Source organism: Monodon monoceros, unplaced genomic scaffold (assembly GCF_005190385.1).
Source record: "Monodon monoceros isolate NGI ecotype Baffin Bay Population unplaced genomic scaffold, NGI_Narwhal_1 Super_Scaffold_6, whole genome shotgun sequence".
Taxonomy (NCBI): Eukaryota; Metazoa; Chordata; class Mammalia; order Artiodactyla; family Monodontidae; genus Monodon; species Monodon monoceros.
Window position 1 is genome coordinate 38,957,175 of NW_021703783.1, and position 21,569 is coordinate 38,978,743.

At 36.6% G+C, this 21,569-nt stretch overlaps 1 protein-coding gene and 1 pseudogene across 1 annotated transcript in view; both read left to right on the forward strand.

Moving 5' to 3' along the window:
* Positions 1-19,354, forward strand: part of TMPRSS12 (transmembrane serine protease 12) — a 38,728-nt gene extending 19,374 nt beyond the window's left edge. The window contains exons 4-5 of the mRNA XM_029206707.1: positions 15,191-15,333; positions 19,103-19,354. Of these exons, the coding sequence (XP_029062540.1) occupies positions 15,191-15,333; positions 19,103-19,354 (395 nt within the window). The remainder of the gene's footprint in view (positions 1-15,190; positions 15,334-19,102) is intronic.
* Positions 1,091-1,745, forward strand: LOC114885395 (annotated as a pseudogene).
* Positions 19,355-21,569: the final 2,215 nt, after the last annotated feature.

The window sequence follows — 21,569 nt, forward strand, 5'->3', positions numbered from 1 at the left end:
AAAAAATGAAGAAATTTTCCCAGAAAATATGTAACTACAAATACCACTCATATGCCCCAAATCACTCTGAGTAGACTAGAAAGCCTCAAGGTTAGAATTTAGTTTAAGTAGTTCCTAGGCTGTTAATGTTCTCTAGGTGCCTGAGAGAATCAAATGCCAATAATGTGTGTAGAAACCCAATGTCATCTGAAACCTCAAAGAACTTCACCAAAGTTTCAAAGAAAATGGATTATAATTTTTTAAATTACTAAACACCAAAGGAAACGAGGCACAACAGACATCAGAATAAGACCTACAAAGATTTCAGATACCAGAATCATCAGATAATATATTTTAATGTTTAATGGGACTTCCCTCATGGTCCAGTGGCTAAGGCTCTGTGCTCCCAATACAGGGGGCCAAGGTTTGACCCCTGGCCAGGGAACTAGATCCCACATGCCACAACTAAGAGTTCTCATGCTGCAACTAAAGTTCCAGAATGCCACAACTAAAGATCCTGCATGCAGCAGCAAAGATCCCACATGCTGCAACTAAGACCCGGCGTAGCCAAATAAATACATAAATAAATATTTTTTAAAATGTTTAATATATTGATATTACAAGAATAAAAGATGTGCTTAAAAAAATGAAAAGAGATGTGAAAAAGAACCAAATAACTGTGACAATTAAAAAATACAATAATTGAAATAAATTCAATGGCTAAAGTAGTACCAAGTCAGAAGGAACTTAGGATTCCCAGATTAAAATCAGCCAAATATCAGTTCACAGTCAAAGATCACTAAACACATAAGGAAACAAACCATAATTATGAAAGTCAACAGAAATAAAACAACTGATAAAGCCCCCCCAAAGATCTCAGATATTAATATTTTAGGTATAGAATATAAAATTAGTATATGTGAATTGTTTAAAGAAATAAAAGAGTAGAATTAAAAATAAGCGATAGATGATCTAGAGTGATCAGGCAGATTTAAAAGAGAACCAAATAGAATCTTTAAAAATGAAAAATGTAATTGCCTAAGTTTAAAACTCACCGGATGAAATAAATATCCTATTAGACTCATCTGAAGAGAGAATCTGTGAATCAGAGATGTATCTGAAGAAGTGCCTAGACTGTGGCACAGAGAAAATAAAGAGAAAGAGCTTTTGGCTCTTGGCTCGGAGGAGGCCAAGGTGCAACTTTCTTCAGTCATCCTGAATCTGGTTTCATCCGACACCAGCCGCCTCCACCGTGCCGCCTAAGTGCGACCCCAGCGAGATCAAAGCCGTATACCTGAGGTGCACCAGTGGGGAGATTGGTGCTACATCTGCCCTGGCCCCCAAGATCGGCCCCCTGGGTCTCTCTCCAAAAAAGGTTGGTGATGACATCCAAGGCATCCAAGTTGCTCCAAGGCAGCTGGTGATTGGAAGGGTCTGAGGATTACAATGAAACTGACCATTCAAAATAGACAGGCCCAGATTGAGGTGATACCTTCTGCCTCTTCCCTGATCATCAAAGCCCTTGAGGAACCGCCAAGAGACAGAAAGAAGCAGAAAAACGTTAAGCACAGTGGAAACATCACTTTTGATGAGATTGTCAACAATGCCTGACAGATGAGGCATTGATCTTTAGCTAGAGAACTCTCTGGAACCATTCAAGAGATCCTGGGAACTGCCCAGTCTGTGGGCTGCAATGTTGATGGCCACCACCCTTACGACATCACAGACACATCAACAGTGGTGTGGTGGAATGCCCAGCTAGTTAAGAACTGCAAAGAAAAATAATTTAATAAAGGGTTATTTGACAACCAAAAAAAAAGAGAGAGAGAGAGAAAGTCAAGTAAAAGAAAGTCAGATATACACCTAATGAGAGCACTAGAGAAAACAAATGAAGAGAATAGAGGAGAGGCAATATTCAATGGATTTGGGTTGAAATTTTTCTATCACTGATGAAAGACAACATGAATCTAGATACAGTAAGCACAACATGAGCCAAAATAAAATGTATTCCCTTTTCATACAGTGTAATGAAACCGTAGAAGAGAAAAACAAAGAGAAGAGCTGAATACAGCCAGAGATAAAAGAGAAATCCTTATACAATAACTAGAGATTGGCTTTCAGAAAACTTCTCAATAGCAATAATGACAGTCAAACTACAATAAGATATCATGATCAAATTACTGAGAGGACAGAACTATGAACCTACAATTGTGTATCCAATAAAATTATCATTCAAAAATAAGAGTGAACAAAACTATTTACTACCAATAATTTTTCACAGAGGAAATAAGAAATATATCAGAGAGAAAGAAAACGATGCCAATGCTGCCAAAAGGGAGGTATGAAATGAAAGAAGCGAGCAAAATGATTCCGGGCTTTCACTGCCGTGGCCTGGGTTCAATTCCTGGTCAGGGAACTGAGATCCCACAAGCCGCATGGTGCGGTCAAATTAATTAATTAATTAAAATAAAAATTAAAAAAGAGAAGTGAGCAAAGAAATAGCTAAAATCATAGGTAACTGTAAGTAAACATTGTCTGTATACAACAGTGGTTCTCAACTGAAGGCACTTTTGCCCCCAGGGAACATTTGGTAATGTCTGTAGAAAATTCTGGTTTTACCGTTGGGCAGGGGATAAGCATGCTACTGGTTCTTAGTGGGTAGAAGCCAGAGATGCTGCGCATCATCCTTCAATACCCAGGAGAGTACTCATACCTTCCACAACAAAGCATTATCTGGCCTAAACTGTCAATAGTGCCAAAACTGAGAAACCTTGGAATAAAATAAAAACAATGCATATTTTGTGGAATTTTAAAAAAGATATTTAAATACTTGGAAAAAAGCATGTATTTCAGAATGGGTAACCAGAGTTAAAGTGGTCTCAGGTCCTTGTATTATTCAGGAAAAGTGTTAAAATACTGAATAACATTAGATTTTAAGCATGAATGGTCAAATTTCAATAACAGAAATAAAGGATACAGCTTGTAAACCAGTAGAAAGAAACAAAAGGAATAAGAAAAAAAAGGCAAATAAAATCTCAATCAATAAAAAAAATCAAGGAAGGAAAAATAAGAAGCATAAGAAAAATAAAACTATATAAGGCATTAGAAACAAGCCCAAATACATCCATAATCATAATAAATGTTAATGGACCACATCACTAGTTAAAAGAAAGATAATCAGATTAGGAAGCAGGAAATTCAGCTTACTTTAGCAAGCCATACTTAAAATGTAACGATATGGAAGGACTGAAGTAAAACAATAGGAAAGAAATATACCAAGCAAATTCTAATTAAAAGAAAGCTGGTATTGCTATACAAACAGCAGACAAAATAGACTTTAAGATAAAAGAATTATTAGGGGTGAAGAAGGTCATCATATATTTAGAAATGATTCAACTCACCAGGAAGATAGCACAGTTCTAGACTTGTGAGGCTAATAACCAGGATCCAGATAATAGTAAAGAGAAATAGAACTGTAGGACAAACATTATAACTTCCCTATGATAGTAGGGAATTTTAACACAACTCTCTTTTTTATTATTGGCATATTAAGCAGATGAAAAATTAGTAAAGATTTATAATGCTTGAAGTAGGAAGCTTGACTTAATAGCCAAATCAGAAAATTCTGCATCCCAAAATCAGAGAATTTCATCTTTTCAAGTACAGGTGGAAACTTTATAAAAATTGACCACTTACTAGGCCATATAGCAAATCTCAAAATTCAAAGAATAGGTAATGTACAGACTATATACTCTGATTACAATTATTTTAGCAATAAGAGAGATGGGAATTTTGGCTATGATGGAATAAGGAGTTGGAAAATCCTCTTCCCCCAACATAAGTATAAAATGGACAAAAGTTGTCAAAAGCAACCATTTCAGAGCCCTGGAAATCAACCAAAATGCACAATAAATTGAAGAGTATTTGTTTATTATAAGCAGCTAGAAATTTGGGTAAAAAGAGGAATTTGTAGTTTTCTTGCTTGTGGCTGCTCCTAACTCCCCTCTCAGATCAATCAGTGCAATAGTTTTACCAGGATCATGAGGAAAAAGGATCTTGGTACCAGAGGAGATGGACTTGATTTAGAACAGTAGTTGATAATCCAGTCTAGCAGCACTGTCAATAAAAGTAGTAGACTCAAAAAACTAAATAAAATTTTTAAAAATAAATTTAGGGCTTCCCTGGTGGCGCAGTGGTTGAGAGTCCACCTGCCGATGGAGGGGACACGGGTTCGTGCCCCAGTCCGGGAAGTTCCCACATGCCGCGGAGTGGCTGGGCCCATGAGCCATGGCCGCTGAGCCTGCGCGTCCGGAGCCTGTGCTCCGCAACGGGAGAAGCCACAGCAGTGAGAGGCCTGGGTACCGAAAAAATAAATAAATAAATAAATATTTAAAAAAGTATTAGACTCAGCAAGAGATGAATGGGGGAAACCCACAGCTCTGCTGTTCTGGGATTGTGGTCCTAGATGCAGCCAGGAGTGGAACAGTCAGAAATCTGACAGGAAGAACCTGAAAATGAGACAGCTATAGAATGGCTAGATAAGCTCTCCAAACATCCTTGGCTTACTGGGAAACATACATGTATACATGTGTGGGAAAAAATCTGAGACAGCTTACCATAAAGTGAAAACCAAGGTAGATTTGAAACCTGACTGAACTTTGAATGCACTCCCCAACCCACACACAGATCCATCAGCAGAGGATGAAAGTTTAAATCATTAACTGACCAGTAAACTATGCAGACACATGGGAAAGCTCTATGAAGACAGGTTAAAAGGTAAAAATCAGAAGTAAAAGGGACTTCCCTGGCAGTCCAGTGGTTAAGACTCTGCGCTTCCAATGCAGGGGACATGGGTTTGATCCCTGGTCGGGGAACTAAGATCCCACATGCTGCAAGGCATGGCCAAAAGAAGTTAAAAAAAAAAAAAAATCAGAATTAAAAAACTGAGCAGACATCAACAATCATGCAATGTGGGGGAGACAGATTACACAATTTAGGTCCAGGCAAGTTATTTTAAAAATTACAACAATATTGTTGAGAAGGGAATCAAAACCCAGAGTTGTTGCAATACATTAATCTAAAATGTCCAGTTTTCAACAAAAATATTGTAAGACATCATAAAAAACAAACAAACAAAAAAACCCCACTGAAGTCTGACATATACTCAGGGGAAAACAGTAGTCAATAGAAACTGACTCTGAATAGGTTTAGATGTTGCATACAGCAGAGGAAGATTTCAAAGAAGCTCTTTAAATATGTTCAACAAGTTAAAAGAAACTATTGTTCAAGGAATTAAAGAAAAATGTGATGACAATGACTTACCAAATGGGGAATGTCTGTGGAGAAATAGACAACTTTAAAAAGAACCAAATGGAAATTCTAGAGATTTGAGATGGCACAAGAAAGAATCTGTGAACTTAAACTACAGCAATAGAGATAATCTCATCTGGAGAAAATAGAGAAAATATTTTTGAAAAAAAATAAACAGACACTCAGAGACCTGTGGCACAACACCAAATGTACCAACATACATATAATGAGATTTCTGGAAAGGGAGGAAAGGAAAAATGGAGAAGAAAAAATATTTGAAGAAAATATGGCCCCAAACTGCCTAAATTTCATGAAAAAAAAACCTTAATTTATAAAAGAAGCTCAATAAACCCCAATTAAGATTAAAAAAAGAGATCCACACCTAGACTCATTGTGGTCAATAAAAGATGTGCAAGACCTGTATACTGAAAGCTACAAAACATTACATACAGAAATCAAAGAAGACCTAATAAATGGAAAGACATACCACATCCATGGATTCGAAGACTCAGTATTGTTAATATGGCAGTTATCCCCAGATTGACCTATATATTCAATGCACTCTCTATCAAAATCCCAGCAAGGTTTTTCATACAATTAGACAAGCTGATCCTAAAATGTATATGGAAAGGCAAAGAACCTAGAATAGCCAAAAATTTTTGAAGAACAACAAAGCTGAAAGAGTTACTCTACCTAATTTCAAAATATACTAAAAACTATAGCCATCAAGACTATGGTATTGGTTTGTTTTCTGGTAGCATCTTTAGAATTTTCTATATATAGTATCATGCCATCTGCAGACAATGACAGTTTTACTTCTTCCTTTCCAATTTGGATTCCTTTTATTTCTTCTTTAATTGCTGTGGCTAGGATTTCCAAAACTATGGTGAATAAAAGTGGCAAGAGTGGGCATCCTTGTCTTGTTCTTGATCTTAGAGGGAATGCTTTTAGCATTTCACCATTGAGTATGATGTTAGTTGTGGGTTTGTCATATATGGTCTTTATTACATTGAGGTATGTTTCCTCTATGACCACTTTCTGGAGAGTCCTTATTGTAAATTGATGTTGAATTTTATCAAAAGCTTTTTTGCATCTATTGAGATGGTCATATTGTTTTTATTCTTCAGTTTGTTACTGTGGTGTATCACATTGATTGATTTGTGGATACTGAAAAATCCTTGCATTCCTGGGATAAATCCCACTTGGTCATGGTGTATAACCCTCTTAATGTATTGTTGGATTCTGTTTGCTAGTATTTTGTTGAGGATTTTTGTATCTATGTTCATCAGTGATACTGGCCTGTAATTTTCTTTTTTTGTGATATCTTCATCTGGTTTTGGTATTAGGGTGATGGAGCCTCACAGAGTGAGTTTGGAAGTGTTCCTTCCTCTGCAAGTTCCTGGAATAGTTTCCAGAAGGACAGGTGTTAACTCTTCTTTAAATGTTTGGTAGAATTCACCTGTGAAGCCATCTGGTCCTGTACTTTGGTTTGTTGGGAGTTTTAAAATTACTGATTCAATTTCAGTACTGGTAATTCAGATTTTCTACTTCTTTTTGGTTCAGTCTTGGGAGATTGTACCTTTCTAAGAATTTGTCCATTTCTTCTACGTTGTCCATTTCATTGGTGTATAGTTGCTTGTAGTAGTCTCTTATGATCCTTTGTATTTCTGCTGTGCTGGTTGTTTAAAAATAGCACAGAGATCAATGGAACACAATACAGAGTCCAAAAAAAAAACCCAACTTATATTTATGACCAACTGATTTGTTTACACAAAATTTCTAGAAAAGGCAAAACCTACACAGACAGAAATCATAACCATCATTTCCTGAGTGTGGGGCTGGAGGTGAGAACTGACTGCAAATGGGCACGGGAGGAGGACTCTTTGGAGTGAAGGAAGTATCCTAAAATTAGATGTGGGGCTTGTATAAATTTACAAAAATCTTTGAACTGCGTGCTTACACTGTGAGAATTTTATGCTATGTAAATTAAACATCAATAAAGCTTTTTAAAAAATGAGAAAAAAACTTTTTCAAACCACACATTTGGAAAATTCAACATATACTGCTAAATAACTCCTATATCAAAGAAGAAATCATAATCATCTAAAATCCTTATAACTGAATAGTAATGTACATACCACATAGCAAAACTTCAGTGCTGCAACTAAGGTGCTACGTAAAGGGACACTTAAAGCTTTAGGGACTTCCCTCGTGGTCCAGTGGTAAAGAATCCGCCTTCCAATGCAGGGGACACGGGTTCGATACCTGGCTGGGGAACTAAGAGCCCACATGCCGCAGGTCAACTAAGCCCACGCGCCACAACTACCGAGCCAGTACACCTCAACTAGAGAGCCCACGTGCTGCAAATACAGAGCCCACGTGCTCTGGAGCCCACCTGCCACAGCTAGAGAGAGAAAACACGCACGCCACAACTAGAGAGAAGCCTGTGCGCCACAACGGAAAATCCCACATGCCTCCACAAAGATCCCGCATGCCACAACTAAGACCTGATGCAGCCAAAAATAATAAATAAATAAAATAAAAATAATAAAGCTTTAAAACTTTTAGGTTCAGCCATATGGAAGAGCGAATATTTGACCTAGAATATTCAGCCTAATAAAGAAGAAAGGCTGAATGTTATACATTAAATGTCCACCTTTATAAAGGTTAAAAGAATATTACATGACCCATAGAAAGCAGAAGAAAAGAAATAAAGATAAGCACAACAATTAATGAAAATAAAATAAAATCAGAAAAAAAGAGGACCAACAAGGCCAAAATCTAGATCTTTGAAAAAACCACAAACCCCTGGTAAGACTGATGAGAAAAGGAGAGAAGGCACAAATATAAGTAATATTATGAGTTAAAAAATAATACTTTAGGGACTTCCCTGGTGGTCCAGTGGGTAAGAATCCACACTCCCAATGCAGGGGGCCTGGGTTTGATCCCTGGTCAGACAACTAGATCCCGCATGCCACAACTAAGAGTCCACATGCCACAACTAAGAAGTCCACATGCTGCAACTAAAAGATTCCACATGCCGCAAGGAAGATCCCACACACCACAACTAAGACCCGGCACAGCCTAAATAAATAAATAAGTGTTTTTTTAAAATAATACTTTAAACAATGTTATGCTCTCAATTTTAATACTTAAAACAAAATGGATAAATTCCTAGAAAATTCTAACTAACCCAAACTGACTAACTAAATAAGAATAGTCCTTTAAACAGTAAAAGAACTTAATCAGTAATTAAATTTTTTTCAAAAATAAAACACCAGAACTCAGAACAAGTGAGTCAACCATAATTACCAGCAATTATTTAAGTATTATATAAATATCTTCATAAAGAATCCAAAAAGAGAGAACACACCCCGACTCAGTGTATGAGGATAATAATCATCTTGATGCCCAAATTAAGTAAGTATAGTACAAGAAATGCCAGTATCATAAATGTGGACATTCCAAATTATTAGCACACCAAATCTATCAAGAATAGTATAAACAAAAAATTTAATTAATTAATTAATTAATTTTAAAAAAGAATAGTATAAACAGAATTCCACATAACCGAGGTGAGTTTAACTAAGGCAGGGGTCCCCTACCCCTGGGCCACAGGCTGGTGCCGGTCCGTGGCCTGTTAGGAACCGGGCTGCACAGCAGGAGGTGAGCGGCGGGTAAGCGAGCCAAGCTTCATCTGTATTTACAGCCGCTCCGCATCACTCACATTACTACCTGAGCTCTGCCACCTGTCAGATCAGCGGTGGCATTAGATTCTCAGAGGAGTGCAAACCCTACCGTGAACTGCGCATGCGAGGGATCTAGTCTGCGTGCTCCTTATGAGAATCTAACGTTTGATGATCTGAGGTGGAGCTGAGGCGGTGATGCTAGCGCTAGGGAGCGGCTGCAAATACAGATTAGCAGACAGGTTTGACTGCACAGAGACCATAATAAATCAATTGCTTGCAGACTCATATCAAAACCCTATCATGAATGGCAAGTGAAAACAAGCTTAGGGCTCCCACTGATTCTGCATTATTGTCAGTTGTATAATTATTTCATTATATATTACAATGTGATAATAATAGAAATAAAGTGCACAATAAATGTAATGTACTTGAATCATCCCGAAACCATTCCCCCCCACTGCTTCCGTTCCATGGAAAAACTGTCTTCCACAAAACCAGTGGTCCCTGGTGCCAAAAAGTTTGGGGACCACTGATCTAAGGAATTCAGGGTGGTTTAATATTAGAAGTTTCTTAATGTAATTCACCATATTAACTGATTAAAGGATTAAAAAATACACCATGATTATCTCAATAGTGCTGAAGAAACACTGTTAAAAACTCATAAGTCTGGACATAGAAGGAAACTTTCTTAACCTGATAAAGGTTATCTACCTCTACAGCAAACATCATTACTACAGAAAAACATTTCCTTTAAAATCAGCAGTGATTTCCCCCACTATCACCACTTTTATTCCATATTTAGTAGAGCTTCTACCAGGTACAGAAACACGAGAAAAAGATGCAGAAGACATATGACTTAGAAAGGTAATAACAAAACATTCATTATTCACAGATGATGTCATTATATTAAAAAAGAATTTATAATCCACTGGAGTTAAGAGAGTCTAGTAAAGTGGCCAGATATAAAAGCAATATACCAAAATCTATTTCATTTCTATACACTATCAGTAGTTAGAAAATGTAATTTTAAAAGTAACAGATGTCACACCCACAAGGATGACTTATCAAAAAGTTAGACAAGTGTTGATGAGGTTGTGAAGAAATTAGAACTCTCATACATTGCTAGTAAGAATATAAAATGGTGCAGCTGCTTTGGAATACATTTTGGCAGTTTTTCAAAAATTTAAACATATAAATTACCTTACGACTCAGCAATTCCACTCCTAGGTAGATACCCAAGAGAAATGAAAACATATGTCCACACAAAAACCTGTATTTGAATGTTCACAGTAGCATTATTCATAATTGCAAAAACAAGAATACTATCTAAATGTCCATCAACTGATAAATGGGTAAACAAAATGTGATATATTCATACACTGAAATATCATCCAGCCATAAAAAGGAATGAAGTACTGATACCTGCTACAATCTTATGCTAAGTGAAATAAGCCAGACACAAAAGCCCACATATTGTGTAATTCCATTTATATGCTGCCATGTCCAGAATAGGCAAATCATAGAGACAGAAAGCAAAGCAATGGTTAAAAATAAACTATAAACAATGAAATTAAACTATAAATCAATAACAGAAAGATAGCTGGAAAATTTAAAAATACATGGAGATTAAATTGGATAATAGTATTGGACGAGTGTTAAATTTCCTGATCTTGATAAATGTACTGTTGTTATATAAAAGAGTCCTTGTTCTTAAGCAGTACACACTGAAGTATTTAAGGGTATAGGGGCACAATGTCAGCCATTCACTCTTAAATGATTCAGAAAAATTTATACACATACACATACAAATGATAGTGCAGTGTGACAAAAAGTAAACAATTGGTGAATCTGAATAAAGGGTATTTGACAATTCTTGGTAACAAAAGATAATGGAAGTCAACAAATACAATAATACCAAAATGATTAGGTAGCTAAAAACAAATCTAACAAAAGATTGCAGGCCGTTTATAGAAAAAATCTGGAAACATTTAAAAAAGACATTAAAGAATATCTAAGTAAACGAAATGGTATAGTTTATGCCTCAATAGGAGGACTCAGTTATCAGAAAGATGTCAATCTATATTCCCTAACACCATACACAAAAAATAAAATGGATTCGAGACCTAAATGTAAGACTGGACACTATAAAACTCTTAGAGGAAAACATGGGAAGAACACTCTGACATAAATCACAGCAAGATCTTTTTTGATCCACCTCCTAGAGTAATGGAAATAAAAACAAAAATAAACAAATGAGACCTAATAAAACTTCAAAGCTTTTGCACAGCAAAGGAAACCATAAACAAGACGAAAAGACAACCCTCAGAATGGGAGAAAATACTGCAAATGAATCAACGGACAAAGGATTAATCTCCAAAATATATAAACAGCTCATGCAGCTCAATATTAAAGGAACAAACAACCCAATCCAAAAATGGGCAAAAGACCTAAATAGACATTTCTCCAAAGAAGACATACAGATGGCCAAGAAGTACATGAAAAGATGCTCAACATCACTAATTATTAGAGAAATGCAAATCAAAACTACAATGAGGTATCACCTCACACCAGTTAGAATGGGCATCAGCAGAAAATCTACAAACAACAAATGCTGGAGAGGGTGTGGAGAAAAGGGAACCCTCTTGCACTGTTCGTGGGAATGTAAATTGATACAGCCACTATGAAGAACAATATGGAGGTTCCTTAAAAAACTAAAAATAGAATTACCATATGATCTAGCAATCCCACTACTGGGCATATACCCAGAGAAAACTGTAATTCAGAAAGACACATGCACCCCAATGTTCACTGCAGCACTTTACAACAGCCAGGTCATGGAAGCAACCTAAATGCCCATCAACAGACAAATGGATAAAGAAGTTATGGAACATATATACAATGGAATATTACTCAGCCATAAAAAGGAACGAAATTGAGTCATTTGTTGAGACGTGGATGGATTTAGAGACTGTCATACAGAGTGAAGTAAGTCAGAAAGAGAAAAACAAACATCGTATATTAACGCATGTATGTGGAACCCAGAAAAATGGTACAGATGAACTGTTCTGCAGGGCAGAAGTTGAGACACAGATGTAGAGAACAAATGTATGGACACCAAGGGGGGAAAACCGTGGTGAGGTGGGGATGGTGGTGTACTGAATTGGGCGATTGGGATTGACATGTATACACTGATGTGTATAAAATTGATGACTGATAAGAACCTGCAGTACAAACAAACAAAAAAAACAACTAATACTAAAAAAAAAAAAAGTCCCTCCAGAGATAAAACTATCAAGTTGGATGTGTCTTCCAGATTTTTCCTCTATAAAAATAATCATATATTATCATCATTTCCATAAACAGAATCACACAGACTGTTCTGAATTACTATTTCATGTGATATCAGGGACTTCCTTCCATGTAAGGGTGCGTTTCTACTGTTGTTGTTTTTTTTTTAATAAATTTATTTTAAAAAAAAAGACAGATATCAATTCTATCTGAAAAACTGAAAAGCACCAGGTTACGATAAACCCTAACATGAGTGTTAAGACAATGAAAAAGCTCATTCTAAAAGACCTAAGAATAGCCAAGACACTCCTATGGAAGAAAACAATGTTGGAGAAGTTGCCATCCAGAAATCAAGGTTTATTCTAAAGCTATGGTAATTGATCAGTGTTGTATTTGTGCAAGAATATTCTAAGTGACCAGTGGAACAAAATAGAAAACCCAGACATCTACTTCTAGGCTCTCTGTCCTATTCACTTTGAAAATCTCTGGTTATTTTGAATAGCCCTATACCAATACCACACTGGATTAGTATTGTTCATAAATTGGGTGGTAGATTTACAAGTGTTCATTTCATTATTGTATTCTATAACTTATATGTTATATATATATATTTTTTATATACAGCTAGTACTACTTCAATTATTTTTTTAAAAAGTGCATTGGGCTTCCCTGGTGGCGCAGTGGTTGAGAGTCCGCCTGCCGATGCAGGGGACGCGGGTTCGTGCCCCGGTCCAGGAAGATCCCACATGCCGCGGAGCGGCTGGGCCCGTAAGCCATGGCCGCTGGGCCTGCGCGTCCGGAGCCTGTGCTCTGCAACGCCAGAGGCCACAGCAGTGAGAGGCCCGCGTACCGCAAAATAAATAAATAAATAAATAAATAAATAAAGCGCAGAAATGTGGCTGGCCTCTAGGAGCCTTGATCCAGGAATCCGGATGCCATTAGACATATTTAATTTCTATTTCCTATTCCTGTTCTCTCTGTATGTTGACTTTACTTTCTCAGGCTGCCTGTCCTCATAAGTCTGGAACTATGGCTGCAGACTGATTTGAATTTATAGCTAAACAGTCATGTGACCAGGGTGAAACAGATTATTCTCTGGAAGCTCCAGTTTAAAAATGCTGGATATGGGCTTCCCTGGTGGCGCAGTGGTTGAGAGTCTGCCTGCCGATGCAGGGGACATGGGTTCGTGCCCTGGTCCGGGAAGATCCCACGTGCCGCGGAGCGGCTGGGCCCGCAAGCCATGGCCGCTGAGCCTGCGTGTCCGGAGCCTGTGCTCCGCAACGGGAGAGGCCGCAACAGTGAGAGGCCTGCGTACCGCCTAAAAAAAAAAAAAAAAATGCTGGATAAACATACTGCAAACATACTGCATGAGAATATGCCATTCTTGAAAATATTGGTGTGTGGAAGAAAGTTTCATATTTACAGCCAACATTACAGCCATACTGGAAATAAGTGAAGAATATTATTAATAATCTTTGATTTAACATTTTTATTATTAAAACATTATAACAATAGTGCAGAATATTTGAAAAATAGATGGGGAAATATATAATCCCACTATCATTAAATAAGTTACAAACGATTTTATATGTTTCCTTTCGGTCTTCTCTACATAATTGTATATAGCTGTCATAATAGCCTGCATTCTGTTTCATGTACTTATTTTTCACTTAAGATATTAAAAGTATTTCTATATTGCTAAAATAAAATAAAATTAAAATGCTGGATAAGTATTCCAATTGGCTAGCTTTATACCAAATATAGTCACCTCTAGACCAATCAGCACAACCAGGAGAATGGAATTCTGTGAATGGAACAGTTGGGTCATTTACCCACTTGCAGCTAAGGGTAAAATGTCTATTACTTGAAAAGCTAGGGAAGAATGTGGGGCACACAAAATATTCAGCTACCACATATGACACCTGTAACTCTGAGACAGGCTGATGAGAAGAGATGCTGCTGTTACAGTAGCTTTTCTATGGATAAACCTTAAAATGATCTGTCCTTTAATAGTACCTGAAGTGTTCTTATATTTTCCTATCTTTTCTGTAGCAAAGAATCACTTTATGTTCAGGAATTAGCAGGGGATTTAGGGGAGTGCATGAATTAAAAATCTGTTTTATTTTCATATTCAACATCCTTCAAGACTTTAGCATCATTAAAAATTTAATTAAAATTATTCACAGCTTACAACATAAGAAAGATAGACCTCAGCATTTACCTCTTTCGCCCTTGACAATTTTTATATAGTTTTACTTTGTAAAAGCTATAAATACTGGTGGCGCAGTGGTTAAGAATCCACCTGCCAATGCAGGGGACATGGGTTCGAGCCCTGGTCCAGGAAGATCCCACATGCCGCGGAGCAACTAAGCCTGTTTGCCACAACTACTGAGCCTGCACTCTAGAGTCTGCGAACCACAACTACTGAGCCCGTGTGCCACAACTACTGAAGCCCACGCACCTAGGACCGTCCTCTGCAACAAGAGAAGCCACCACAATGAGAAGTCTGCACACCACAATGAAGAGCATCTCAACTCGCTGCAACTAGAGACAGCCCGTGTGCAGGAACAAAGACCCAATGCAGCCAAAAATAAAATATAAATAAATAAACACCCTTTTTTTTTTTATTTAAGAAAAGCTATAGATCCTGCTGTGAGACCTCCAAGAAATACAAGACAGCAAAGGTAACAAAAGTAACCTGAAATTCCTACTATCTAGAGATAACTGTCATTAAGATTTGGTGAACTTTCTTTCACAGTCCTTCTAGGCATACATACATACACATACATACATACATGGATACAATTTTACATAATTGTTCAATCAGGCACTATGGAAAGAAAACTTGTTCATCAGAAACACTTTATATTGCTGTCAAAATGTCTGCTCTCCAAAATAATTTATTGGTATTTTTTTGTTAATAGGTAATATTACAAAAAAATTACACGAAGCAGAAGTGCATTATATTTCTCGAAGTTTTTGTAATTCTGACAAGAGTTATGGGGATATAATCCCTTATACTTCATTTTGTGCAGGTGATGAAGATGGAGTTTTTGATACTTGCAAGGTAAGACCAAATAATTTTCCTTAAAAATACTTTCTAAAGACAGAACGGAACTTGAACAAGTCCTTTGATCACTTTCTGGTGAAGTCTTAATTCTCAAGTCTAAATTGTTTTTCTCCTTTTTTAACTATTCCAACAATCCAAATCGTCTTGCTTGCCTGATTCCTTGGTTTCTACAACCATGGTCAACCTTAATCAAAATTTGCCTTGAATCTTTTTTTCCATTACCACTTTTATTGAGATACAATTTACATATATACAATTCACCCATTTAAAGTGTACAACCCAGTGGGGTTTTAGTATATTTATAGAATAGTGCAACCATCACCATAATCTAATTTTTAGATCACTTTTGTCACCCCCGCCCCTAAAAACTCTACTCATTAGGAGTCACTCCCCATTCTCCTCTCACCTACCCCTAGCCAACCACTAATATCTAGAGATTTGCCTATTCTGGAAATCTCATATGAATGGAATCATTCAATTTGTGGTCTTTTGTGACTGGCTTCTTTTACTTAGCATGTTTTCAAGGTTCATCTCTATTATAGCATGCATTGATATATTGCCAAATAATATACCATGGTGTGGATATGCCACATTTTATTCATCCATTCATTCGTTGATGGACATTTGAGCTATTTCTACTTTTTGGCTTTTATGAATAACGTGGCTATAAACATTTGTGTACATGTTTTTATGTGTAGGTTTTTTTGTTTTTGTTTTTTGCGGTACGTGGGCCTCTCACTGTTGTGGCCTCTCCTGTTGCGGAGCACAGGCTCCGGACGTGCAGGCTCAGCGGCCATGGCTCACGGGCCCAGCCGCTCCGTGGCATGTGGGATCTTCCCCGTCCGGGGCACAAACCCGTGTCCCCTGCATCGGCAGGCGGACTCTCAACCACTGCGCCACCAGGAAAGCCCATGTGTAGGTATGTTTTTATTTCTCTTGGAAATTTCACCTAGGGGTAGAACTGCTGAGTCAATGTTTAACATTTTGAAGTACTGCCAAACTGTATTCCCAAGTGGCTGCACCATTTTACATTTTTACCCAGCAATGTATGAGAGTTCTTTTTTTGTTTGTTTGTTTTGGAGTACAGTTGATTTATAATGCTGTGTTAGTTTCAGGTGTACAGCAAAGTGAATCAGTATACATATACATATATCCACTCTTTTTTTTTTTTAGGTTATTTTCCCATATAGGCCATTACAGAGTATAGAGTTCCCAGTGCTATACAGCAGGTTCTTATCAGTTACCTATTTTATATATAGTAGTGTGTATATGTCAATCCCAATCTCCCAATTTATCTCTTCCCACCTTATCCCCTGGTAACCATAAGTTTGTTTTCTACATCTGTGACTCTACTTCTGTTTTGTAAATAAGTTCATTTGTGCCTTTTTTTTTTAAGATTCCACATATAAGCAATATCCTATGACATTTGTCTTTCTGTGTCTGACTTACTTCACTCAGCATGACAATCTCTAGGTCCATCCATGTTGCTGCAAATAGCATTATTTTGTTCTTTTTTATGGCTGAGTAATATTCCGTTGTATGTATGTGCCACATCTTCTTTATCCATTCATCTGTCAATGGACACTTAGGTTGCTTCCATGTCTTGGCTATTGTAAATAGTGCATCAATGAACATTGGGGTGCATGTATCTTTTCAAATTATGGTTTTCTCTAGATATATGCCCAGGAGTGGGATTGGTGGGTCATAGGGTAGTTCTATTTTTAGTTTTTTAAGGAACCTCCGTACTGTTCTGCATAGTGGCTGTACCAATTACATTCCCACCAACAGTGTAGGAGGGTTCCTTTTTCTCTACACCCTCTCCAGAATTTATTGTTTGTAGATTTTTTTGACGATGGCCATTCTGACCAGTGTGAGGTGATACCTCATTGTAATTCTGATTTGCATTTCTCTAGTAATTAGTGATGTTGAGCATCTTTTCATGTGCTTTTTGGCCATCTCAACAATGTATAAGAGTTCTAATTTCTCCACATCCTTTACAGCATTTCTTACAATCTATCTTTTTTTAATTGAAATATAGTTGATTTACAATATTGTATTAGTTTCAGGTATACAGTAAATTGATTCAGTTATATACATATTTTTTCAGTTATATATATTTTCTATGTCTGTGAGTCGTGTTTCTGTTTTGTATATAGATTTATTTGTATTGTTTTTTTAGATTCCACATATAAGTGATAACATATATATTTGTCTTTCTCTATCGAGTTACTTCACTTAGTATGATATTCTCTAGGTCCATCCATGTTGCTGCAAATGGCAATATTTCATTCTTTTTTATGGCTGAGTAATATTCCATAGTACATATATATACCACATCTTCTTAAACCAACCATCTCTTGAGGGACACTTGGGTTGTTTCCATGTCTTGTCTATTGTAAATAGTACTGCTATGAACATTGGGGTGCATATATCTTTTTGAATTAGAGTTTCAATTATAGCCATCCTTGTGGGTATCTCAAGGTATCTCACGGTGCTTTTAATTTGTATTTACTTAATGACTAATGATGTTGAGCATCTCTGCATGTGCTTATTAGTCTTTTGTATATCTTCTTTGGAGAAATGTCTATTCGGATCCTTTGCCCATTTTTATATTGAGTTATTTATCTTTTTATTATGGAGTCACGAACATTCTTTGCATATTCCGGATACAAGTCCTTTACCACATGTATGGTTAGCAAATATTTTCTCCCATTCTGTGGACTGTCTTTTCACTTTCCTGATGTCATCATTTGTAGCACAAAAGTCTTTGATTTTTTAGGGAGTCCAATTTATCTATTTTTTGTTTTGTCCCTTGTGCTTTTTGAATCTTTCTTTATTCCTCTTTTCTTCACTGCTTCTAAATCTACCAGCACATCACTCCCAAACAGTGTCCCATGCTCTGATCTTTTCCTACTCATTCTGATTTCTGCAGTCCAGGGTCTATCTTTCTTGTGTCCTTTTCCTTAAAAATCGTGCTGAATGAAAGAATCCAATCTACATACTTTCACTTATGAATTGTATTCATAAGTGAGACATTCTTACCTTCAAAAATAATTATTCAATGCTTACCTTATGTAGAGAATTTGAAAACACAGTCCTTATACTTTAGGCACTGAAACAGTTATCTCAGTGTCCTTACTGTTTTGAGTGATTAACAGTCCTCAGTAAAGGTGTTTCGGTGCATTAACAGTCTTGTACAAACCATGATAGAGATTTGTTATTTGTAATACTATTAAAAGGACTAGCCATTGATTCCTGTTATCCTGCACCAGCCAATGTCAACACTTAGAAAGATGCCATCTCTTGCAAGATGCCAATTTACTCCTGTCCTCTAGTTAGCAAACGACACACACACACATCCCTAAATGAATCCTTTATATATCTTAGTTCTACCTTTCCCACACAGCATTAACAGAAGTATTCTAATAGACAATATTTGCAGTATTTTTCACACTTCCTAAATTATATTTCTCCTGAGTAACTGCACTAAAAAGTTCAAACAATTTGATTTATAGTATTCTGGTTCAAAACTATGCAGGTGGGAAGTTTATCCACCAGCTATACGGTGCCTCTAAACACCAGGCCAGACTGAATACCTCCTGTTTTAGTCTGAATATAAAACTGAAAATCTATGGCTCTTTATAAGTTGGAGGTATTTTGAAAATATATATATAAATGTATGATTAATGTGATTAATTTATTTCAGCTTTACTGTTGTTTAAGGACTAATGGAAGTAACTAATACTATTTTGGGATTTTTTAATAGGGTGACAGTGGTGGACCATTAATGTGCTACTTACCAGAACATGAACGATATTTTGTAATGGGAATTACCAGTTACGGATATGGCTGTGGTCGAAAAAATTTTCCTGGTGTCTATAGTGGGCCATCCTTCTACCAAAAGTGGCTGACAGATCACTTCTACCAGGCAAGCAATGAAGGCATATTTAATATAAATATTCTACTTGGACAGGTCCTTGTAGCCTTAGGTTCTGTTGTCTTACTAGCAGCTCCATAAAGAAATACTGAAGAATCTTTATTTTGCCTCGTGTCCCTTTCCATGTTCTGCATAATGAAAATCATTTATTCTTTTGACAAGTAATTGCCCATTTTAGAGTCCTCATGTGGACATTTTCTGGAATAAAAGGATTGTGACATATTAGATAAGTGATTATAAATTTGGCACTGAATCACGTGCTTCCTTGATGTATCTTGTTGTACTTTATAATCATACTTTTTCATTTGGAATACCTTCCTAGAGTTTGTATAAAATATTCAGTTAAATATATACTTTATGTATATAAATGTCAAAATAAAGAGTTAATAATTTTAAAAATGTTGTTCTTTTGTTAAATTAATCAAACCTTAGTTTTAAGTTAGATTTTATTTTATTCAAAAACATTTGTTTGTATGATATATATTTTTTTGAATCATCATCTTGTTTCTGGTTCTCAAAGGATATTTGAAGAAGTAAGTATTTGCCTATTTTTCAAATTCTAATTAAAACTATTTAATATTAATACTTCCTTTCCTGTGCCAAGAGAGAATTGTGGTGCAAACACCCCCAAATAATTTACTTTTTATTTAGAAATGTATACTGTGACTTTTTTTTGCAACGTTATAACCTATTTTCTGAACATTATTTTCTTGAAGCCCATGCTAAAGGTCTGTATTCCTTGGGCCCTGGAATTAACTGTGAGGAGAGGTGACAGAAGAGCATACTGGGAAAGGAGGGATGCCAACCTGGGATTAACTTTACGATGACTAATCTTTAATATGGATTATATAAAACAAAAGAAAAAATTGACTGGTTTAGTATCTACTATTAATCAACTCACATCTCCCTTAAACTTTGGAGAACCCATGCAGTAAGGGAGAAATAATTATTTTCTCATCCTTTTTTACATTCAACCAGCTAAAATCATGTATTTTTGTTGTTGTTTTGTTTTGTTTTGCTTGGCTTTAACCTAATTTCAGGATTTAACTGAAAGCATGAGTTTTCCATCAATTAATTCCCTTGGGGATCATTACTGGTTTAACATTCAAGGGGTAGAAAACTGATTTTTTTTTTTTTTTTTTGGTACGCGGGCCTTTCACTGCTGTGGCCTCTCCCGTTGCGGAGCACAGGTTCCGGACGCGCAGGCTCAGCGGCCATGGCTCACGGGCCCAGCCGCTCCGCGGCATGTGGGATCTTCCCGGACGGGGCACGAACCCGCGTCCCCTGCATCGGCAGGCGGACTCTCAACCACTGTGCCACCAGGGAAGCCCTAGAAAACTTATTTTTATAGACTTATGAGCAACACTGAGGGGATACTGACTGTTCTTTCTTGAAGGAGACCCTAGTTTATCCACCAACAAGGTCTTATAAGGAATTAGTTGGTGATGCTTTCATAGCAATCAGTATAATACATTAGTCATTTCCTGTTTATTCTACCTGACTATCATTCAGATTCACTTGATAAGCCCTGGATATTAGTTGATATTAAGAAACTCTTCTAAAATGTATCGACAGCACTGGAGGGAAAACCCTTGCTTTTCACTTCAAAGGTATGTCCGTCCTACTTACTGCTTGGGTCTGCCTTTCTAATCAGGCAGGAGCTACTGTCTGTAACCTCTTACCTTTTCCCCCAGCTTAGTTCACTTATTTCAGCCAACCAGAATTCAGTTATGTAACATTTCTCTCCACCACAAGAGATAAGACTTTGGAATCTAAGGTAGACTTTGTTTCAAATTTCTTTCTGTTAACTTGGTCACTGTAAGAGTTTGGACAATTATTAATACCTCCTTGGCACCACTGTTGTGAATGATTCATTAAGTTGATTATATGAAATTCTTGATATATTGAAGGTGTTCAATAACTGGTTACTGTTTTTACTGTTATTATTATCCCATCCATGATTCATACGACCCTTTTCATTATATAGATCATTATGTATTAGATAAATACCCTATTTCTTTCATCTGAAAAACTTACTAGAACAAAGGACTCATTCTACTTATAAACTCAAATTTTAAATTATATTATTTTTTAACATAAAAGAAGCAGAGTCACAGAGAGAACTAGTGGTTACCAGTTGGCGGGGGTGGGGGTGGAATACAGAGGTGGGGAGTGGGAGATACAAACTACTGGGTGTAAGATAGGTTCAAGGATATATTGTACAACACAGGGATATAGCCAATATTTCATAATAACTGTAAATGGAAAGTTACCTTTAAAAATTGTATAAAAATAG